We start from the raw sequence: 25,862 nt of genomic DNA, 5'->3' as shown, positions 1-25,862 counted from the left end.
TATTTGTCCCCCTTTTCCATTATATAAATTATTTTAATTTTTAGAAATGAATGAATACATATTATTTCCACCTTTACTTTTACTACATTATTCCCCTTTTTTTCTTTAATTTGTTATAGTACCTCAGTTTCCTATACTATAAATTGTGTTGCTGAATTAATCATAATTTTAGGTTTATTCTTTTATATTAGCCAACAAATTTTTTAATTATTATGCATTGCTCATATATGTACAGACGTACGTACGTACGTACGTGCATATATACACTTATACATATAAACATACATATGAACTTACATATACATACACTAGCATACACATATGTGATAATTGGAAAAATAGGAAAAACAAAGTTCTACATAATTTATCAATTTATGTTACATTTCCTCACTTTTTTTTTTTTTTAAATTAAATTAATTTTTTTTTTTTATAAATATGATTTTTGCATTATATTAATACATAAATTTTCACATTTAGTATAAGGAAACATAACAATTTTTTAAATATCAACTTTATTATTTAAAGGAACAAAATTTTATTAATACAAATATGATGATGTTCCGTTGTTAAATTTTTCCTCATAAATTAGTTTTCTATATACATATATATATGTACATATACAGACGCATAAGGATGCACACGACGTACTACATATTTAGGAAAAGAAATCAAGAACTGAAATATATGTGCTTCTCAAATAAGCCTATGCGAGAATAAATATTTGACGTCTTTAAAAAAGGAAAAATTAAAAGAGTATTGTTTCATAAGTATGCACTTTTTTTTTTTTTCAAATTATTCATATAATGACGTATGTACATAAATATATATGCATATACATATAAATACATATAAATACATATAAATACATATAAATACATATACATATAAATACATATACATATAAATACTAAACACATATATTTATACATGATAACACAATGTATCTTATACATTTTTTCTTCTTGTTCGTAAATATTCAAATTCTTCGTATTCTTCATACAATACACAAAAAAAGTTAAAGCAGCTTATTTCAAAATGATTCATATGTATGTGTGTATGTATATGCGTGTACATGTATATACGTGTATATATGTACACACAAATACCTTAAAAAAATAGTGTATTGTTGCTATCTTTTTCTGTACTACTATTATGCGATTCCTCCTCCCCATTAACGCTCCGCTATGGTAAAAACCAAAAAATAAAAGACTTTGCATACATATACAAAACCTTATGAGCGTGATATTTTAAATGCATTTAAAAAAAAAAAAAAAATTCACATTTGGCAAAAACAGCACTTAGAGAATTATGTAATAATGAACATTAAAGATTTGACATTCCTCACTAATTCAGCTTCATGTTATTGTTATTTCTTTCCTCCACTTGTATATTCATTTTTTATTCTTTTCCCTTATTTTCTGTCTTTTTTGTCTTTTTTTTTTTTTTTTTTTGACTAGCCATTTTACCACATTCGCACATTATTCATTAGGCCTTTAATTCGAGTATCTTTCCAATTGCTATGGTTTTTCCCTGATCACGCAAGGTAAATCTTCCCAATTGTGGTAACTTGTCATAAACTTCGACACAAACAGGATTTGAAAGTAAAAAGTGTGCAGTTACAATACAATCACTTTTAATAAATTTGGGTTTAATTTTTTTTTTTTTCGATTTTTTATCAATAACCTCTAACATTTCAACAAACTGTATTTCTTCACAAGTGGTGTGTGCATGGAAAATACAAAAATATCCAGCTGTTATTATTGGCTTATGCTCAAGTAATTCAACAATTGCTACTCTTCCAATAAATTCATGAACTACTGAACATAAATTGATTGAATCACATAAAACAAATCCTTTACTAATTTGATCTTCTTCCACACCCAATAATTTTACACGTACATTTTCTCCTGGTTTTGCATATGGCACTTCATCCTCTTCTAAATATACATTCAAAACTTTTACTTTAACTTTATTTGGCATTATTGTACAACTCATATTATTACCATATATTGTGCCTGACTCAATTTTTCCAACTGCTATAATTCCGTTGTCTTTATATCCTTCTAATAATGGAATCCTTAAAGGTCCTTTTTCATCCCATGGTGGGGGAGGTAATGTATTTAAAATTTGAAATAAAGTAGGTTTTGATAAATCATACCAGCTAGCTCTTGGATCATGTAATTTGGAATTTTTATCAGACACATGTTCAGATAAATTCTGACCTGTTAAGCCAGAAATGGGAACGAAATATACATCTTTATTTATATTATACCCACATGATTTTATAAAAGGAGTTATCTTTTTTTGTATATCATCATATCTTCCTTCACTCCAGTTGCACGTTGGATCATCCATTTTGTTTATTGCCACTATTAGTTGATTTATGCCTTAAAAGGAAGCATGCGGAAAAAAAAAAAAAAAAAAAGAGAAAAAGAAAATGATAAATGAAAAAAAAAGAAAAAAAAAAAAAAAGGAAAAATAAAGGAAAAAAATATTCCCCAAATATAAACATACACACCAGCAAAAATGTTACATACGAACAAGCACAAAACGTCACTATGTAGAATAGGAGCTCATACCTAAGGTTCTGGCAAGTAGCGTGTGCTCCCTGGTTTGCCCACCCCTCTCGAAACCCGTTTCAAATTCTCCCTTTCGTGCGGAAACAATTAAAACACCAACATCAGCTTGAGCAGCACCACTAATCATATTTGGAATAAAATTTTTATGTCCCGGAGCATCAAGAATTGTAAATCTTCTGTCCTTTGTTTCAAAATGTGCTCTTCCTACTTCTACAGTTTTTCCTTTTTGTCTCTCTTCTTCATTAATATCCATAATAAATGCTAAAAACCAGCTCTCCCTATTTTTTTCCTTTGCTTCTCTTTCATATTTTTCTATAGTTCTATCATCAACATATCCTAATATATATAATATATTACCACAAGCCGTTGACTTTCCTGCATCAACATGTCCAATAAAAATTAAGTTTAAGTGATGCCTTGAATCTACTTCTACCATAGTACTCTTTTTTTCTTGTATCCTTTCTTCCTGTAACTCTTCTATATCTTCTTTAGACTCATCACTATTCAGTGTTATTTTACTTATCTTATCCTCTATATCGTTTACATTTGTATCCTCTATATTATCTGAAATGTTTAATACTTGTTCTATTTCATTCTCTTTTGCCTCGTTCGCTTCTTCTGCTTTGTACAACATTCCCGGGTAGTACGAAGGGGCATTTGCATTGAAGTTGAAAGGAACATTATTCATCTAAAAGGAAGAAATAAACAAATGTATACATAAGTACATACATGTATGTACATAAATGCGCACGTACATATGTACATGGGTATATATGTACATAAATGTGCACTAATTGTATGTGCTTATCACGTAACACTACTACACAGATATGTACACGCGCATACATAATGATATGTAATAAATGCACATTCGTACATTAAAGTAGGAATAAAAAACAGATATGAGTTTTAAGCGCAGTCATAATTTGAACAGTACATTTATTAAAATTTAATAACATACTTTTATAATTTTTATAATATTCATAATTTTTATAATTACTATAATTATTACATTTAAAAATAGGGTATTCCTCAGAATTCTATGATAAATTATCAATTTGAAAAAAAGGAAAAAAATTGAAGTTGTAATAACATTAATTTCAATGAGGAAAATAAGCCTCTTCTTCTTTTCTTTCTTATCTTTTCTTTTATTTTACTTTTATTTTTTCTTTTATTCTGTTCCTTTTTTGTTCTTTCTGATTCAGCAATTATTAATTTAAATATGTTTCTTCTCCCTTTTGCTTTTGCTATTGCTTTCACTTTCGTTTTCACTTTTGCTCTCACTTTTTATTCCACTTATTTTTATTCTTTTTTTTTTTTTTTTTTTTTTTTTTTTTTTTTGTGCTTATCTTTTAGTATACTTAAAAATATTTAATAATACCTATGCATGTGTAAAGAAATGTGACAAATACTCTAGATTGTTTTGATACTTAAATGATCAAGTCATTTATGTGAGTGCCTCTACATTTGAAAAAATAATTGTCAATGCGTGTTATCCATTGTAATAATTTTTGTTTATAAACCTATTTATAAAAAGAATATAAAGGAAAAATAAAATGTGTTTTGGTACGAACAGAATGCTCTTTTTACTTTTTTCGTTGCTTCTTTTTGCTTATATTTTTCCCTTTTTGTTTTATTATTCCCTTTTTGTTCTATTATTCCCTTTTTGTTTTATTATTCCCTTTTTGTTTTATTATTCCCTTTTTGTTTTATTTTTCCCTTTAAGTTTTATTTTTCCCCTTTTTGTTCCATTTTTATCGCACAAGCAAGACTACAAACCTTCGAAGTAAATCATTTTTATGATAATTTTTTTTAAGATTATTTTAGTAAATCACTCTGATTTTCATCTAGCAACTGAACCAAAGCTAAGATAAAAAATGCATATATATTTGGAAAGCATTCCATTACGTATTTGTACAAACGTTGGGTTTTTATGAATTTATGTGTGTTCGTATGTATATCAGTATGTACATATGTATTTATGTATGCATGTATGTATGTATGTATGTACATTTTTACGTGTGCATAATTCTGTATTTATGCAAAAGCAAGGAAGGATATCAATGTGAAGTAATAAATGAGTAAATGGAAGAAGAGAAAAGGGCAAAATTTGTGAGTCTCGTCATTCGTAAGATGTAAACAATGAGTTAAACGATAAAAGTTCATTTGATATTTGCATATTTTAAAAAATTAATATAAAAAAAAAAATTAAAATAAATAAATGATTAAACATATAAATAAATAAATGAATAAACATATAAATGGTTAAGTACAAAAATATACAGAACAGAGACAGCCGAAATACCAAGAGCCGTTTCAGGTGCTCCTGTAATAGTAGGTGATAAGGAAAAACAGACAGTTTGATATATTTCACTGTTATACACAAAAAGTACAATTATAACCGATGAACTAGGCAGTTAGTTGAGTATCCCATTTAACTTAGTAATAACACACTATATGATTATGAGTATACCCCCTAGTACTTCTTTATTTCATTTTGTAGTAGTTTTACTTTTACTATATATTTATTCGTTCATTTCCCTTCGCTCCTTTTTATCACAGTTATTTAACACCATAATGGTAGGAAAAATATTTCTATGAAGTTTAATAAAACTTTGATTAATAAACACAAACACAAGTTTATATCTTATATCTTTCACCTGTCTTATGCTAAAAAAGGAAAAATATATGGAAAACGTAAAAATTTATGCACATTTATGTGGTATGGTGAAAGCTGTCCTTTTTTTTTTTTTTTTTTTTTAATTATTTTAAATATATAGATGATTAAAACGTACGTGTAAAGTAATCGTAAAGAATATCTCATATATTACTTAGCTAAAAGAATAGGACAAAACAACGGTAATTGCGGAAAATGGGTGAGAGTACCATGTGATATCATGATGATATGACAATGCAATAACGCGATAATGCTATTATGAAACGTCTACCCCAACCCACCACTAACTCAGTCTGTCCAGTACATCTCATAGGAGGGTGTAATATGACTTTATCAAACAAATAGATGTATATCAAAATTTTTATTTCATTTAGACAAAAAAAAAATATTAATATATCGCAAGTTTTGTGATATTTACATATGAGTTAAATTTAATGTGGGAATTCATCATTAAAATATGAAGAATATACCAATGTGATGTAAATACAAAAAAAAATTTTTTTTTTTTTTTTTAACATGAAGGTAGCGATGTGCATGCCATTCTAGAGGAAGCAGTAATACACAAAGAGAGCTAACTATAAAGTGTATAAATAGAAATATACATTCATATATACTACATATATACATAGATTGGTACATTTACATATAATCATACTTATATGCACTAATCAGTGGAAAAAATACTTTAAACAAATAATAAATATAATAAAAAAGATGATTAACAGGGAGGATGATATTGAATCTAACATAAAAAGCCTATGGATAAGTGGTGAGCGCGAATTGTCAAGGGCTAAGATACTTTTATTTTTTTTTTTCAAAAAATATTGTGTTATACTTTCTAATCGTTCACTAGTATTTGTCATTGTAAACCATCTCCATTTAAGAATAGATCTTGATATGATTGCACTACTTAATGAATAGGAAAAATTTTCTAATTCTTCGTTTGATGGCTCAGATGAAGTAAGTTTAATATTTCTAAATTTAGTATTAAATAAGCGAATACCTGCATTTCCAAATCGATTCAGTTGATATTTTATACACAGTAAACAAATCCTTGAAAATATAACACAAGAATAATACTTTACAGCATTGTATAGATTAATATATTCAGTTATACTATCATCTGCACTATTCATTATATTTTTATACTCATCATAATAAGACGAAATAGAATTGATATCATCCTCGACCTCTATAGTATTTAATAGATTTTTTAGAGCTTTCACTCTTTCCTTTCCAACGTCTATTATATTATCTCTACGTGGCATACAATCCTTATCATCATCTGTACTGTTAGCAACTGATGAAGATAATGGTATCACCCCAAGCAAACTATACTCTAATAATTTTACTCGTACATTTTCATCAAATAAAGGAGAATGATGTGCAATATAATTGTCATATTGATGAAAATGAATTATATTATATAATATAACTCTGAAATTTGCTACACATTTTATATTAAAAAACTGATTAGTACTATTTTGTTCTAATATTCTAACATGAATACCATACATTTTATCATCATCATTTTTATCTTTACATGGTGATGCAATGGCAAAGGTACCTTCATTAGATATTAATTCAATAAGATCTATAAATTTTTTATTATAAATATTTATATCGAAAACTTCTCCTGGAAAGTATGGTCCAAATGCTAATGGGACTTTGAATACAGGGATGATAGATGAATTTTTAATAGCATCAATTCTCTCTTTCCAAATTTTTTTTTCTTGCTCTCTTTTTAATATTTCAATTTCTTCCAATCTTTTTGCATATGTTAAAGGATATTTTTCTTTTATTAATTCTGATAGCAAAATGTTAATATTTTTTTTATCACCCATAGGTGATCTACATAAAGGACACGAGTTCTTATACTCCTTTGCTTTTTCTAAACAATCTCTACAAAAATTATGACCACATGGTATAGTTACAGGAATAATTAAAAGTTTCATACATATCGCACACTCCATATCCGACGGAATCTGCTCTGCGTTCGTGTTGCTCTGCTCCCCTCTTTCCCCTCTGTTACTGCTACTACTATTATTGATACTAGCGCACACGTCCGCTTGATCATTTTCACCTATCCCTTTCCTACCACTGCTGTTATTACCATCATTATTACTATCCTTATTGGTACCACCTTTTTCTTTTAAAAATCGATTGCGCAATACATTACTTTTTGCTTCCCCTTGTCCTAAAATTTCAACCATATGGTCCTTATCCCCCCAGTTAACGCATTTATCATCGTTTGCTATAACCCCGTTTGTGCTAACTCCGTTTGTAGCACCCCTGTTAATAATGTACATGTTAATATTGTTCACGCTGATGTTCTCCATATTAATATTACCACTGTTTATATTTTTATTCAAAATTTCACTTTCATTTTCTTTTGCATCCTCGTACGTATTCGAAAGTTCGCTCATATTGTCATAAGTGTTTGTATTATCATTTTGACTTGCTTGATCCCTGTCCTTTTTCTTTTTTACCTCGCTCACCATTTTGCCTACTTCATCTTGCTTCTTATCATTACATATACTGATATGTTTATTACTATCAATCTTTTTGGTATCTTCCTTTTTAGTATTTCCCTCCTCTTTTTCCAAATCTGAGTTCGTTTCTTCCTCCTGTTCATTCATTTCGCTTGATTTTTGTTTTTTTTTAAAAAATATATGTAATTTTGATTAAAAAAGAATTGTACTTTAAAAAAGAATTGTACTTTAAAAAAGACTATACTTTAAATAAGACTATACTTTAAATAAGACTATACTTTATATAAGACTGTACCTTAAAAAGGGCTGTGTTTTAAAAAGGGAGGTGCTTTAAAAAAAGCTTCATTTTATGAAAAAACACGTTTTATGAAAAAAAAAAGAATTTTATATATTATAACTTAAAAAAAAAAAAAAAAAAAAAAAAATATATTTGAAAAAAAATTTACATTTTAAACAAAACTTTAGAACTAAAAAATTTGTACCCTTTCCCCATTAATAATTTCCTCTTCATAAAAAGTTATAAAAACAATTCATCATTTTTTTTTTTTTTTTCCTTTTTCTTTTTTTTTTCTATAACTTAAAAAGTGAAAATTTATAATAAGCGGTATTATTTTCTGGATATAATAATATCACATGGTTATGGTAGTATTATTTGTTTATGTACATTTTGTACAAATTATAGTAAAAAATTTTTTATGCGCATATGTATATATGAGAGTATTCATAATATAAACATAAACGTAAATGTACACGCGAATATACTAGTAAATGTACACGTGAATATACTAGTAAATGTACACGTAAATATATTCGTAAATATAGACGTAAATATATTCGTAAATATACATGTAAATGTATATGAAAACATAAACATTTAAGTAAAAATGTACAATATATTTGTATATATTTATATCTAAATATATTTGTAAATGTATTTGAAAGTGTATACCATAAATATAATTTTTATATTATATTATGCCTAACCCAATCGACGAAAAATGGCTAAAAATGTGATGCACTATTTCAAAAAATAAAAATTAAAATAAAAATGAAAGTGCAATCTTAAATTTTTTTATCTTAAAATTTATCTTAAATTTTTTTATCTTAAAAATTATCTTAAAAATTATCTTAAAAATTACCTTAAAAGTTATCTTAAAACGGATGTATAAAAAAAAAAAAAAAAAAAAAAAAAAAAAAAAAAAGAAAGTCATTTTGAACTTAAAAAAAATAAAATCAAATGGTAAAAATGAAGAAAATTATTTAAAAAAAAAAAAAATATATATTAAAAAAAGTATTAACAAAAGCTATAACAAAAAATTTAGTTCAAAATGTAGTACGAAGGACAGTGCCATATTTAAATATCCGTAATCTTAATCTGCGTGCTCGAGGGAATTAATGTCCGTATATATTGATGTCTCAAACAATTTCAACTCCTGCATTGTGAATTCATACAAAAGGGAAAAACATATATATATATATATATAAGTATATATATGTATAAGTATGCATATACTTATAATGCACGTGCGTATTGACGGGAGCACGCAAGAGTATCAGCATGAACGCGCGCTCTACTTTAGGGCAAGCTTTTTATTAATTTTTATTTTTTAATCTTAATTATTCATCCATTTTTTTCAATTTTTTTTCGTTTTTTCAATTTTTTTTTCCCATTTTCAATTTTTCAAATTTATTTCGTTTTTTCAATTTTTTTTCCCATTATCAATTTTTCAAATTTATTTCGTTTTTTCCGCTTTTCCATTTTTACATTATAAATGTGCACGCGAATGGAAGAACAACCAGCTTCGGATAGAGACACCTCGCAAACCTTCCTATCGATGGAGCACTGATACGCCCCCACGTCTTTCAGTTTACACCCTGAAATTGAAAGTACGTGAGAATATGCATTATGTGAGCGTGTTTATTTTCTCTTTACTAGTAAGAAGGGGCAAAAACACAATAATATTATATGTATCCATTAGTACGAAGTGTAAATATGAATAATTACCTGATGCTACATGTAACCCATTTGCACTGCAGAAAGAGTTATTGACCTTCCAACAACTTGAGAAGTCAATAGCTGTTAAATCCCTGCAGTGTTTTAAAAACTCTCGAATGCAAAAATTGTCTACATTTCTGGAAAAAAAAAAAAAAAATTCGAAGTTTTAACTAAGCGCTTCTTATTATACGTATGTGTGAACACGCAATGGCGAATGTCAAATGGAGGCATAAACTTCCGAGCATAATAAAATAAAAAAAAAAAAAAAAACTTTAGTCAATTTCTCCTATGTAAACTGGTCTATCTTTATATATATTTATCCGCCTGTATATATATATGTATGTACATATTATGTGTTTTTCCCTTTTTTCTTTTTTTTTTTTTTTATTTACTGCAATGAAGATAGTTTAATTTTTCGTAAATTCGTGAGATTCCTCGAAATTTGTAAAATCGTATTGTTATCCATTTCGAATGTTTTGGAAATGTCTAATATCCTCAATTTCTTTGAACAGCTAACTACTGTTTTCATCACCTCATTTGATATTTTCGTATCAGCCAAATTGAGAGCTATGAGGTTTGTAAAACTTTTAAAAAAAATAGAAGCGGAATCATCAATGTTGCATCCACTTAGGTTAAAAATTTTTAAATTTTTCGCTATCATATATAAGTAAGAAATATCATTCAGCTGCTTTGCATTCGTAATTTCGAAGCATACTAAATTTTTCAGAACTGTGTCTAGAAGTATGTAGTCACTGTTATTGTTCTTGTTGTCATGGCTACTCCCATAAGCCATACTCCCATTAGTGCTATTCCCAAACAATACCCTTAGGGAGTCATTGGAATGATAATTTGTCAAACTAGACGCTGATATATTTCCAATGTACAACTTAGTTAAGGTTGATCTAAATTTTAAAGGGTATATTCCCTCATGACTAATTTTATAACAATTACGTATATCAACTACTTTTAAATTCCTGAATCTATGTAAAAGTGCTTTTAAGCTAGAATCACATATTTTATTACAATTTTTTAAACATAAAATTTTTAAAGTTTTATTAAATTTGATATTATTAGAGTTACAAAGTAAATTAAAATGATGAGACGTTATGTGTGCACATCCTGATAAGTCTAATATTTCAATATTCTCAGAGGCATATATTGTTTTTATTATACTTTCAGGGGGTATAGTATTTTTTAAAGACTCATCATATATCAATTTTAAACGTAAGAAACGAATAATATAACAAAATCTTCTATTTAATAATAACATATTTTTATTTTTTACATTTGACAAAATATACCTGAACACATCATCTCCTATGTGATTGAATATATCAAATTTATCATTTTTACTAAAACAGTTCTGTAGTTTTTTTATATTATTATTATTTTTTTTATTTTTATTTTCATTTACTACATTCACAGGAACACATATATTTTTCTTTTTTATTATGCATGTGTACATATTTTTTTTCTCTCCATCGGATGTTGTTGGGCATGTTTTGCCTAGCCCTTTACCCGAGGTAATACTATCATCATCCACTTTGTAATTACACAAGGTAGTATTTCTATTCTTCTCTTCAAGATCACCGAGATTTTGCTTGTTTTCTTTCTTTATTCTACTAAGAACATTATCATCTTTTATTTTGTAGCATATCTTGTTATTTACCAAATTGTCGGATACCACTTTTTTCTTTTCATCATTTTCTTTGAGATTATGATTAGTAACTCTTAAAAAAAATTCTTTATATGAGTTGTACGATGACGAATTATCCTCTGTTTTAGTTTTATTTGTTTTTATTCTCTTAGCTGATAGTATATTACTTAACAGGCTATCATCTGTTTTCTCTGACAATAATATATTGTTTTTACGTTTAAAGCTGTTTGAAATGTTCTCTATTTCTTTTTTAATATCATAATTCTCTTGCATATTTTTAAATAAGCCTTGACTTAAGCTTCTGGGGGTTTCCTCCTTTTTTTGGGGCGCATTTCTTGGCGTAAAAAAAATGTCGTCATTTGGCCTATCAGTAGTAGCCTTATCACCATATATCTTATCAGAAGTAGCCTTATCACCATATATCTTATCAGAAGTAGCCTTATCACCATATATCTTATCAGAAGTAGCCTTATCACCATATATCTTATCAGTAGTAGCCCTATCACCATATATCTTATCAGTAGTAGCCCTATCACCATATATCTTATCAGTAGTAGCCTTATCACCATATATCTTATCAGAAGTAGCCTTATCACCATATATCTTATCAGGAGTAGCCTTACTGTTATACTCCTTATCAGTTACACTGTCTGCATCTTTCTTTTCCTCGAACGGGTCGTCAACTTTCGAAAACAAAGACCATATGCTCTTTTTTTTTTCCTTATCTATGTTTATCCTTCCATCATTATCTGCACTTCTATTTATTACCTGCTTTTTATTATTTAAGTTAACAGTTGTAAATAAATTATTGATTTTCAATTTTTTCCTTTCATCCATTTTAGTGCTCCTTTTTCTTCGTATGTACTGCTTGCTAACATGGGCAGGCGTAAGAGAAGGCATAACCTAATGAGGTCAAAATGGAGCTCATCTCATAGGTGCATACATAAGTATATACATACGCGCATACATATGTGGATATGTGCTAGGACATTCGTATATGTCCCTGTGTTTGTCTTGTGTGTATTTATATACGTTTTCTCCTTTCTATACTAGCTGCAAATGCTGGGCATGCAAAGTCGACTTGATGTTTTACTAAAGCGAGTATTAGAAGCACTTTATTATTCATCAATAATAGTACAGTCAAACATACAACAAACAAATACTAAAACGTATAATTCACTCAAATGGTGAACTACTCATGTAAATTTTATTTTGCATAAAGGCTTTGCATTTGCGATGCCCCTTATGAGGCACTTTTAAATTTTATAAACACATGTGAGAAAGTTTGAATGCATTCATGTGAATACATGCGTGTATAAATAAGCTCGTATATCTATGCATGTATATCTATGCGCGTATATTTATGCACGTTTATGTATTCACGTATATCTATGCAATTATATATATGCAATTATATATATGCCTGTGTATGTATGCATGTACCGTATATGCATATTCTCACATATTTTTTAACTGCTCGTGAGTACCATTAAATAATTGGCAAAATAATTTCTATAATTATATTTTTAGAAAATACAAAAGTCGCATCTCTCCCATAAATAAAGAGCTTAATTGCTTTTAAATAATCTGAAGTGATCAATAAACGGAAAAGCAGCAAAAAAAAAAAAAAAAGGATCGAATAAATTTTGTGTTGATAAAATATTTACTTTTTTTTAATAAGCATTTTACGCTGGTAAATGTGCATGAATTTGTACGTATTTAATGTATATGTATATATACGTATATATATGCTGTAAGGGTACATTTATATATATATATTTATATGAATGTATATTTATGTATTTATATGAATGTATATTTATGTATTTATATGAATGTATATTTATGTATTTATATTAATGTATATTTATTTATATATATTTTTTTTTTTTTTTTTTTTTTGCTCGAATCTGATTCCTGTCTTAAAACTCATAAACACAGGGGCATCTCATCTTCATCTTATTTCAAAAAAAAGAATGGGCACGAATTTTATACATGTATTATTAGAATCTGTACACATGTACATATATTTATAAGGCATGTTAATACATATACATATACATATATATATATATATATATATGTATATATATATATGTACAAACATGTGACGTGTGACGTTTATTAGGTACGGAAAGGTTATACACTCTCCAGAAAAACGTTATTGAATAATCTTTTGCCAAAAAATAAAATTTTTTTTTTTCGTAAAAAAGGATATTCTTTTTCATCCTTTAGAATAAATAAATTTGATTAGACACCTGATCAAATTGAAATTTTAAAACCATGTTTATTTTTTCATGTAAAACACATAAAAAAAAACCTACTAATAAATAGATACATATGTGTACACATGTATATGTATGTGTGTGCATGGGTATATGCATATATGTATTTATAAACAACAAAATGAACAAAATGAACAAAATGAGCAAAATAAACAAAATGAACAGAATGAGCAAAATGAACAAAATGAACAAAATGAGCAAAATAAACAAAATGAGCAAAATGAACAAAATGAACAAAATGAGCAAAATGAACAAAATGAACAGAATGAGCAAAATGAACAAAATGGATAAAATAAAAATAAACTACGTAAAAAGAAAAATTAGAATAAGAGAGCACAAAATGGGATTTCCTATAAAGAATACCCATCAAAGGTGAAGATAATTTTTATAAAAAAAATGATAATAATAAATGTTTCACTAAAGAGAGCCTCAAAAAAATAAAATAAAATAAAAATAAATTAAGATAAAATAGTATAAAAAAATTACACAAAACTACAAAAAATTTCAAAATATGGAGCATGAGAGAGCAAAATACGTAATTTTACGAACTACTTATTACACTCAAATATGTACAGGTTTGTGAGCCTTACAAAAAAGGCGTTCTTACAAGTACCAAAAATGTAAATGGATAAGGATGCACACATACACGTACACGTACATATATACATATACATATATATATAAATGTATGCACATATGCACCTGTGCCACAATGCAGCACCTCTTTTTTTTCTTTTTTTTTTTTTTCCCTCCCAAAAATTGAGTAATTACAAAATTATTTATATTGCTTGTTCACATGTTCATTCTTGTACAGCTAGTTCATACACACTTTCACAAAGTTAGAAGGTGCAAATTAAAATTCATTTAAGAGGAATATGTGCACAGCGCTTATACTTCTTTTCATTTTCAATTTGAATCCTCCCCTATGTGTTTGTTTGAGCTTGGGTATTATTTACATCGGCGTTATTGGGCTCGTCCTGACTATTCTTCCCATTCTGACTGTTCAGGTTGCACTGACTAATTTCACTACTCTTACCATTCATGCCACTCTTTCCTTCATCGTTTCCCGGATGCATATCCTTCCTTTGGGATACATCAGCTTGTGCTTGTTCCTCACGAAATGAGTTTTCCTTAGACAAAGTAAGCGCATTTTTATCTATGGTATTTTCCTTCATTGGTGCACCACTATAGGGCAATGGGATAACTGGGTCGTCATTGGAATCATTATTTTCACATATCATATTATCTTTATGAAAACTAAAAACATTTTTATTTTCAGCTTCTTCTATATTTTTTTCCTCTTCAATATGTAATGGAGCATATTTTGGTATATTAAATGTACTAACACTAACATCTTGTAAATTTAATATATTTATTTCTTCATTTTTATAAATAAAAGAATTTTCATTAATAACAGCAGTTGGGTTTTTAATCCATATATGTTCTAAAGCTTCATTAGCTGATATTCTTTTTTCTACATTTAACTCAAGTAATTTCGAAATAAGGTCCTTAGCTGATGAAGATATACTTTTCCATATATAATCTTTAAAATTTAAAACATAATTTTTCTGAATATTCATTTCAGTATTTTTATTAATAGGGAATGGTAATTTACCACTAAGGAGTAAATATAAAATAATACCGATTGACCATGCATCTACTTTATGATTATATCCTTGTAATGTTATAACCTCAGGAGCAACATATGCTAAAGTACCACATGGTTCTTTTAATAATTCATTGGGGGCACATAAGGTTGATAAACCAAAATCTGTTAACTTAATTTGTGCTTCTTTTGACTTATCTGTTAATAAAATATTTTCTGGTTTTATATCACGATGTATAATACCACATCTATGTAAATAAGCAACTGTCTTAATTAATTGTGTAATAATTTTATTTGCATGTATTTCACTTAGTCTTGTTTCTGAAAGTAAGAAGTCATATAATTCACCTCCTTTAACTAATTCCATTGATATATATAAAGTTTCTTTTGTATTAATTATTTCTTTTAGATAAATAACATTTGGATGTCTAAGTAAACGTAATATGGATATTTCACTTCTTAACAATTCTTTTTCATAAATCGAAACAGACCTTTTATCAATAACTTTTATAGCAAATTCTGAATTCGTTTGTTTATTTATTCCTCTATAAACAGTAGAAAATTTTCCTCGACCTAATTGTTCATGTAATTCATATAAATTATATAATGTATTTTGTTTTGTAGTAGAATATAATGCTTGTAACCATTCTTCTCTTTCTTCATATGTATTCACATATAAATTTCTCTTCTGAATCTGTTTTGTACCCTTATGACATATAGAAAAACCGTACTTATTAATATTATCATTTTTAGATATTACTTCTACATAACACCCTTCTAAAAACATAAATCCTCTTGGTTTTAAATTTTTCTGTTTATCATAATAGTATAATAAATTATCAAATAATATATAATATCTTGCCTTAAACTGATGAAGGTGCTTCCCTATTTTGTATAATATACCCTCTTTAAGTGAATTTTTCTTAATCATATCTAAACATTTCTGAAAATCAAAATTACAATATATACAATTATAAAAATAACAATGTTCGCAATCACAATATTCACATTCCATTGCAATTTTATCTTCATTCACACAAAATCGTGGGTACCTACTATGACAATTGGGACACATTAAAAAAGGCCCTTTGCAGTTGGGACATGAATATAAATTTCTATCCTTTACATGCTTTTTTGTTGAAGAATCGTGTTTCTTTTTCTTTTTACTCTCATAATAACAGCTTTCATTCTCATTGCTCGAGCTTTCCTCTTTCTTGGACGTCTCATTGTTGTTCACACCATCAACTATATCTGTTTTGTCCTTCACCCCGTCACCATCACTTGCACCAACCTCTTCACATTTTTCTTCCCCCTGCCCATTCAACACCTTAGTGTTATCATGAACCCCTTCCGATTCTCCCTCCACTGTTTCCTCATTTGTATCTTCCTTTTTTTCATTTCCTTTAATCGAAAAAATAGTGCATCCTACTACAGGTATGTCGTTTTTTTTACTGGATAAACCTAATTTTTCAAGTAAATCCATCTTCTCTATATTTTGTATTTTAATTCCAGAAAGGCCTTTCTTAATAGCATTATTAATTGAAAAACCATTTTCCCTTTCTAAATCTTTTTCATTGACATCCTTCCTTTCAGTATTTTGATTATTTTCATCGCTATTTAAGGTGTTATTAATATTTATAAAAGATTCCTTTTCAATATGATTAACTAAACCTTTTTCTTCCTCTGAACGATTAGAGAGTTTGACTTGACCATTTGGACATTTGATTCCCTGATCTTTTTCTATTTCATGTTCTACCTTATGATTAGTCGAATATTTTTTTTTCTTATTCTTAATTAAAGAATTATTCGAATAATTTTTTATTATTTCAATATTTCTCTTAGCTTTCTTATACTTCTCTTTATTTTGTACACTTCTTTCCTTATATACATCACTAATGTTAAAGCTAATTTTTGATGCTTGTATGAACTCCACAATTTCTTTAGAAAAAATATCATTAAGTGAGTTGGTCAGCAAGTTAAAATCAACCTCATACCCGATCTTATTTTTTATATCCTCCAGGGAAAAAAATTCCCTACCTGTGCTGCCGTTGTGCTTACCTGGTTCGTTATGCTCACCCGATTCGATATGCTCACCCGATTCGATATGCTCACCCGATTCAATATGCTTACCCGATTCGATATGCTTACCCGATTCGATATGCTCACCCGATTCGATATGCTCACCCGATTCGATATGCTTACCCGATCCGCTCTGCCTTTCCGCACAGCTTACAACATTTTTATTCCCTTCAAACATTTCTCTATCACTCACATTTACGTTTTTCTTGACAGTAAAAGCATTTTTAGGGGATTCATCTCGAACCTTCTGTAATACATCATTCCTATTAGATTTCATAAAAATGTTTTGACTTATCTGAGAGGTGGTCTTATCTTGGATTCTGTTTTCCTTATCCAAAAATTCTCTGTGTACTCCTTCGAAATAATGCTTTTCATTTTGGTCAAACGAGTTACTTACATTTTTATCATCACAAATTTCATTGCATATTAATTCTTCTTTTATAAATTGCTCATTCAATTTACTTGATATATCTTGATTGTTTTCAATTACTCCCAATGTGCTTTCATTTGTGGATCCACTGACTTCTCTCTTTTCACATTCCTCCGCATATTTCGTCTTGTCACTCTGGTCAGCTATTTCGATCAAATTTCCATAATACTCCAAACCATTTTTACTCTTCCCGTTTGATTTGTCCTTATTTTTACTTTTCCCGTTGGGTATGCCCCTATTTAGCTGGTCCCCATTTTTTCCTTCCATACAATAGCCCCCATTAGAAGTGGGCTTCTCTACGTCTCCCTTTAAAATCATCGTTTCCATCTTACCACGTGTAGCATCTTTATTAAAGCTATCATTTACTGCTTCGTCGTAATATGCTATAATGTCACTACCTCCTCCGTAGTTACATTCTTTTTCTTTTTTGCTTATCATCTCTTCTCCTTTTATTGGGCTTTCATTTTGTATTGTACCTTCCTCATTTTTCGTTTTTTTGATTGTACCACAAACTGCTGATTTATTAATATCATTTTCATTTTTTGTCCTTTTCTTATTTGTTGTTGATTCGTTTTTTTCATCATCCATATCGGATAGGGAAGATTCGTTTTGACTGTTTTCCTTCCTTTCTTCTTTTTCCATAATTTTTTCTTTTAAAAAATTAACACATAAGTTATCATTTACACAATCATAATCAGGTGCTTGCACAATAAAAAGTTGCCTTATTTTAAAATATAATTCTTCTGTAATAATCTCTTCATTTTCAGCTATTTGTTTATTTTTAAAATTTTCTGATTTTATTACAAAATTACTAATATAATCTCTTCCGTATAGTACATTACCTTGTAATCCCCATATATCTTCATGAAGACAACTAAAAAATACATACAGGAAAAAATCATATTTATATATAACACTTTTAAATTGTATAGGGGTAATTCTATCATTATCTAAAAATTCACACTCTTCTAACATTATATCCACAATTTCATCTACATCCACATTTTTTTCAGATGACTCATTATTTTCTTCATCATTTAGTATATTTCTAGCTGTTTTGGAAGGAAGACAATTTTCATTTAAAAATAAATTTCTTCTCTTTTCTTTTTTCTTTTCTTTTTTATAAATATTCATATCACCTCTGCTACATGTGATGCGATTTCTTCCCTTTTTACCAATTTCGTGTGTCTTTTCCTCCTCCCCATTTTGGCCATGTGGGTCACTATGCGCATTATTCCAATTATGCCCATTTTGAACTTTTCCATTCGATCCTTCTTTATCTTCATCATCCACCATACTTCCCTCGTCCATATCTTCATCCGATTTGTCCTTTTCTTTATTCCCGTCCTCCCTGTCTTTGACCTTATCTTTGTCCTTTTCCCTATCTCGTTGTTGCCTGTCTTTCTTTTTTCTTCTTTTATTCTTAATCAAATAACCGTAAATGCTAATAAAAGAGTCGGACGTGTGGCTTGAGTAACCATCCCTCTGCTCCTTATTAGAACTGAAACTATCATTTTCTTCACTATTCAAAAGAGAATGAGTCTCATTACTTGTGTAGCTATCACTAGAAGAGGTCAAAAAGCCACTATTTGCTGTTTTGTAATTTGTTAAACATCGAGATCCTTTTCTTTTTGTTTTATATTTTACACTTTTTTTTTTGCATACATTTTGGTAATCGATATCATCATGAGTAATTTCATTAGATGTACTGCTGGAAGATAAATTGGAGTTATCATCACTTTCACTTTTATATAATGAACATCCTTTAGGGGATTTCCCTTTTTCTTTTTTTATTTTTTTATCATGATTAAAAAAATTATTTTCTTCATAATGTTCTCTTCTTATATCCTTAAAGCATTTTTCAAGTTGATATTTTTTCTCCTTCCTAATTTTCCTTGCAAGTTCTTTCATGTTTAATAATTTGCTACGATTTACCATTCTACTTTTCTGTTTTAAGCATTTACTACAATTAACAATATTACTTTCCTTATTGTTACCATCATTTAAAACTATATTATTCGCGCTCCCATTATGTTCCTTACCACAGCTAATGTTATGGTTGTTCATGTGCCTCTCACCATTATTATCACCATTTTTATCAACGTTATTATCATCATTACTATCATCATTATTACCATTATTATCGTTACAGTTGTTACTATTTCCATTGTTGTTATTGTTACTGTTGCAGTAAGTGCAACTACAATTATGATCATGATGATCGTAATGGTCTTCATCAATGTAGTAATCATCAACATCATCGTTATCACTATCTGCATCGTCATTGTTACTATCACTATCATTATTGTCATCATCGTCATCGGCAAAATTATCACCGTAATTTTCGTTACAGCTTACGTTACAGCCATCATTATAATAATCATTTGAATTTATTTCATCTTCATATTCATATTTTCTTCTATTATTCTTGTTAAAAAATACATTCTTTAATTTATGAATATATGGTATATTTGATAACATAGCAACCATTTCAGACTTTTGAATATAGCCATCAGAATTTAAATCAAATATATCAAACAAAATATTTATTTTGTCACTCTTAGTACCCCTACAACATATAGCTATTCCTATTATAAATTCTTCAAAATCTATATAACCTGTATTTTTAAAATTAAATTTCAAAAATAATCGCTCTCCCCACAATCCTGGCAAGGGAAAAAATTGAAGGAATGTCTCTTTGTCGATGTGACTAGATGAAGACCTACTTCCTAACTCCTTATATATCTAAATGAGGAAAAAAAAATTAAAATAAAATAAAATAAAATAAAAGGGGAAACAATAAAATTACAAAGAGAGTTCACAGGTGTGTATACAAATATATTCACGTATGTGCATGTGTGTCATCCTCTGTCTGTACGTATGTTCATGTTCATGCTTATGATTGTGTATGTGTCTGCATATGTGTGTATGTGCGTACGTATTTGAGTGAGTGCATGAATACGTATGTGCCCATGCATGCAATGTTTACACACAAACTTCCTCCTTTTCATACCTTTTTTAAAACTTCTAATTCATCTGTTTCGAATTTTTTGCTACATAATTTAAAATTTTTTTTTTGGTCTTCCCTTTCTTTGTCCTTTTCCGTTTGGAGACCCATTTAAAATGAAAATTAAGTTAAAACTTAAACTAGTAATTTTAAGCAATTAATTCCAAAAAAAAAAAAAAAAAAAAAAAAAAAAAAAAAAAAAAAAAAAAAAAAAGTAAACGGGAAATTTCACATAAATAATGAATATAATTCATATAAAAATAAATTAATAAAATCAAAAATTATGTACAAAAACAAGTAAAATTAACTACAACTGTAAACAATGGTTAGAAATTTATCTGTTTAAAAGTTGAAATTTAATTCGACATTCTGTGATGTACATGCATATAAATGTATGCATAAATGCATTGTTCCTTGACATTCACTCTTTGGAGGAAAAATATAATGACAAGATGAATATATAAATGCGTATAAGTATATAAATATATGTATATTTTTAATTCTTTATTTACAAAAACACATGAACATACAAATACATATATATATATACATACATTTACAACTTTATAAATTTGTTTGCATTAAAGTTATATATTTCTATATATCACATGAAAATATAAACAACGCATAATTAATTGCTAATTTTAACAACAAAAATTTTGATTAATTATTTTAATTAATTGTCCCTGTAATGCATATTTTGGTTCGTTTATTTTAAATTTACACTCGTACTGATAAAACACAACTAATGCATTCATGCTTACATATATATCTGCATATGTATACATATATATATATATATAAATATAAATTACATATGCACATACAAATACATGCATATAAAGACTTATACACAAAGAAATTATTTTAATTCGTTACATCGGAACATAATAGAAAGTGATAAGGTTAAAATGAACAACTGGTAAACTACAGCGAATTAATCATAAAAAAAAAATTAAACAATACAAGCATATACATTATATATTTTTTTTTTTTTGCATGTTCATATATGTACATATGGTAAAGTGTACATATGTTTACTCGTACATATTAACTTGTACGTTACGCAAGATTTTAATATATGTTAATATAAATAAATACGCGCATTAAGCAAATGTCAATGTCTATTTTTAAATTTCCATTCATAAACAACTGCAGTTTATATCATCCAAAAAAGGATTGAAATAAATCAAAACAAAATAAGCAAAAGTTTTCAAAAAGAAAAAACAGTGAATGACCATGCGTATACACTTATTCAATTTTTTCTTTTATTATCATATCTATATTGTATGTTTACTATATTTTTTAAAACGTTTGCTTTTTCCGTCTTTCCCTTTTTCACGGTAATTTTATATATTTATATATATATATAGCAAAAGTTACACTCCAATTAAATTTTGTGTGCTCACTTTATACTTTATGTCATTCAATTTATACTTTTTATTTAAAAGTTCGTTTTTCTTTATTTATTCATTCAACAAAGGTAACAAAAAATTTTTATAAACAAAAAACGAAAATGATATGTAAATTTAAAATTTATATATTTATACATACATATATATATATAAAGAGAAAAGGATTTTTAAATAAACTGTTGATTGAAAAAAAAAAAAAAAAAAGTTGACATAATCATATATCTTAAGATGAAAGTATATGGATACTTAATAATTATTTATATATTATATATATACATATATACGTACATACATATATGAAACAAAAATTAACTTCAAAAAATTGCGATATCCGCGAAATAAAAAGAAATAGAATTTCTTTTTTTAATTATAAAAAATACTTGATTTCATCTAGTGCAATTGTAAATGGGTTACTCCATCATCTACGTTTTCTTATATATATATATACCTTTGTGTTATGTATATGCGTATTTACACGCGTATAACATATACATATGGGTAATTACTGTGCTAGTATGTAAGTGCTGTAAGTTGGCTTTAAAATATGTCTTACAATATTAAGAACACCCAATATATTTAGAAATAAAAAAAATAAAATAAGAAAAAAAATTTTTATGCACTTCATGTGAACCTCAAATGACACTATACATAAAGCTTAAAAAAAAATGATACAATAAAAGTGTTCTTTATGTAAATATAATTTTTTAATTCCTCATGTACCTTTTTGCACTATATCGTTAACAGTTTTGTTTTCTCCATTATGTGCAAGAAATTACTTTTTAAATGATGTATTTAATATGATGCTTCTTGCTCCAATATTCAATTAATGTAGTTAACTAATAAATATAAGGGCGAAAAAAAGTCTACAAATACAGTATGATAATTCGTAAGTGTTATACTCTTTTATGTATATATGCAAGTATGCAAATACATATACATGTAAATATATTTGTATATCTGTATATATCAAATAACACCACTACTATAAATGAATCTATATCACAATGCCATCTGCTTGTATATTTTAATACGCTTCATTTATTATAGATGTGTACTCAGTCTATATTAGTACCTTGTAATACTTTTTTTCGTTAGGTATTTGTTTTTTATTTTTACAAGGTAGATATATTTACATAAACACTACTGTAATTCATTTATTCGTACACGTTCATATTTTCACTCATTTTTTTTACTGTTAATGCCATTCCTTTTATATTTCAAATATTTATATTTTTATAAAAAGAAAAAAAAAAAAGAAAGAAAAAGAAAGTAGAAGGAAATTAAAGTAATTAAACGAAAATTAAACGGAATGAAACGAAATAAAATAAAAAGAAAAAGAAATAAAAAAAAAGAGGCATAGATTACAATAAAATTAGTGAGGGTACTTTCTACTACTACGTTCTTCATTGAGTCCTATTATTTTAAGACATACTTTTTGTGTATATATATATATATATATATATTTATTTATTTATTTATGCGCATAGTAATTAATACATTATTTCTTGTGGAACAAAATATATATGTATGTATAATAAACATTAAATACATTATTGCACATACAACATAATATTTATGTACGAATGTATTCTATTATCATCATATAAAATATGGCAGGTTATATTATATTGTTTTATGTGCTATAATTTTTTTAAGGAAGAAAAAATCACATTATGGAAACACCTGTTTAGTATGTACATAAAAAAAAAAAAATATAATGTGTACATATATATATAAATATATATAGTGTATTAAAAGAACCTCACCCTAAATATACAAAATATGTTTTAAAAGTAAAAACAATTTATATTATTCTAAAAAATAAAGAGAACAAAAAAAAATATTTTTTTTGTATGAATATAAAATAATTACTGGGAATAAGTCAGTTAGTAAAAAAAAATTTTTAATATTCATTTTGATAACAAAAAAAAAAAAAATTCATAAAATTAAAAAAAAATAAGAAGAAAGACTAAATTTATAGTTATTTAATGGTTGTAAGCGTTGAAATTATAATTTAAAGGCACATTATTGTACTTCTACTTTTACTATTATTGCCGCTTTTTTCGGCCTTGCTAATTTTAAGAAAATTTTATAACACTTTTGAGGAAGTTCGCTCACATAAGATTGTATATAAATAAGCAGTTAAGTGATGTAATAAGATTTTTATTCTTATATGTGTATATATATATATATATTTATTTACCAATCCTATAACATGCTACGTATACCAATTATACCTGCATTATTTTACGTAATTTTTTTCTGTATATAACTTATGCCCAAATTTTTTCTCTTTAAAAGTAAGAGTAAGAACATACTTTTAGAAATATATTTAAGTAAATGGGAGGGACACAGAGCAATAACGTCTTTATTAAATTCCACACCATTTTTACATATATCGTACATATATAAATATATATATATACTACTACACTGTTGTTATTTTTGTTTTTATCTGTCCAACAGTAATAAAAATTTCCATTGTGTTAATAATTTTTTGGCGTATACGCATTTTTATTAACATATGTTTGGATATTAATCCTATTTTTAAAAGTAAAATATATAAAGAAAAAAAATAAAATAAAATAAAATAAAATAAAATAAGAATGTTTTTTTTTTTTATGAATGTTTATAATTATATTTCCTTTACAACTATTATATAATTACAAGTTGTTATATAGTTTTACCTTACAACTTTTTAAAATACTATAAATTTGTTTTTTTAAAAAGGATCAACAAAAATTGGTATTATATTAAACATTGAAATTAAGAAAATTAACAATAAAAAATAGTAATAACCCTTTTCAGAGTATGTTGGAAATGTTCATAAATAATCTTAACCCTATTAACCCGAAGTTCTTTATTTTTATTTTTATTTACAAAAAACAATTTAAGCATTTAAAGAGATAAACTTAAAAATGAAAAAATATAACAAAAAAATATTCTTATATGCATACAAAAGGATATTGTCATGTAAGTTCTGTCATTTTCCCTATATAGTTATCTAAGAGGCAAAAAAAAAAAAAAATTGAAATGAAATGAATAAAAAGAAATGAAGAATAAATTTTATATACATATATATATATATATATATAGAGTTATCCTCTAAATTACTATACTAAAAAATAGGTATAGTGCTTAAGTGTAAAATTTAACTTTAAATTTCTTTTTTTCGTAATAATTTTTGCTAATATACACGTAAAATATAACATGAAATTTTAATTTTTCAATGTCAAAAAAAAAAAAAAAAAAAATCAAAGGATATCAACATATATGTACAAAAAGCCTACTTTTCTTAAGCTTTAAAAAAGTATTATTGCAATCTATATAAATATATATTTTTATAGTATTCATAAAATAATAGAACCTTTTGATTATTTCTTTTTTGATAGGAAGAAATTCTTTATATGATATAATTTTTTTTTTTTTTTTTTTGTTTCCAATGAATTAAGAAATATTATAATATTTGTTCAATGAAACTTTTATTTCCATGAGTTCGTAAACATTGATGTATATGTATATATATGCATACTTATTTACAGATATAAGTATATACGTAAATACAAAAAACGCTTTTTGGTGAGAACATTTTCATTACATTTCATTTGAGATTTCATTATTTTTATTTAATTTTTCATT

General features: G+C 26.8%; 4 protein-coding genes across 4 annotated transcripts; all 4 read right to left on the bottom strand.

Annotated features, from left to right (window-relative positions):
- Positions 1-1,485: 1,485 nt before the first annotated feature.
- Positions 1,486-3,564, bottom strand: MKS88_002831 (eukaryotic peptide chain release factor GTP-binding subunit; the record flags this gene model as incomplete). Its single annotated transcript, XM_067215873.1, has 3 exons — positions 1,486-2,387; positions 2,580-3,267; positions 3,541-3,564. 3 exons carry the CDS (start codon positions 3,562-3,564, stop codon positions 1,486-1,488), a joined length of 1,614 nt encoding a protein of 537 aa, XP_067073408.1.
- Positions 3,565-5,104: 1,540 nt separating this feature from the next.
- On the bottom strand, positions 5,105-7,895 carry MKS88_002830 (RING zinc finger protein; the record flags this gene model as incomplete). Its single annotated transcript, XM_067215872.1, has 2 exons — positions 5,105-5,249; positions 6,004-7,895. The coding sequence occupies 2 exons, from the start codon at positions 7,893-7,895 to the stop codon at positions 5,105-5,107; spliced, it is 2,037 nt and encodes a 678-aa protein (XP_067073407.1).
- Positions 7,896-9,118: 1,223 nt separating this feature from the next.
- On the bottom strand, positions 9,119-12,301 carry MKS88_002829 (leucine-rich repeat protein; the record flags this gene model as incomplete). Its single annotated transcript, XM_067215871.1, has 4 exons — positions 9,119-9,181; positions 9,565-9,623; positions 9,754-9,836; positions 10,137-12,301. The coding sequence occupies 4 exons, from the start codon at positions 12,299-12,301 to the stop codon at positions 9,119-9,121; spliced, it is 2,370 nt and encodes a 789-aa protein (XP_067073406.1).
- Positions 12,302-14,609: 2,308 nt separating this feature from the next.
- Positions 14,610-20,919, bottom strand: MKS88_002828 (calcium-dependent protein kinase 7; the record flags this gene model as incomplete). Its single annotated transcript, XM_067215870.1, has 2 exons — positions 14,610-20,546; positions 20,815-20,919. The coding sequence occupies 2 exons, from the start codon at positions 20,917-20,919 to the stop codon at positions 14,610-14,612; spliced, it is 6,042 nt and encodes a 2,013-aa protein (XP_067073405.1).
- Positions 20,920-25,862: the final 4,943 nt, after the last annotated feature.

The sequence above is a fragment of the Plasmodium brasilianum genome, chromosome 9, assembly GCF_023973825.1.
Source record: "Plasmodium brasilianum strain Bolivian I chromosome 9, whole genome shotgun sequence".
NCBI classification, from domain to species: Eukaryota; Apicomplexa; class Aconoidasida; order Haemosporida; family Plasmodiidae; genus Plasmodium; species Plasmodium brasilianum.
The sequence above is the reverse complement of the archived record's forward strand: the minus strand, read 5'-3'. Positions and strand labels throughout refer to the sequence as shown.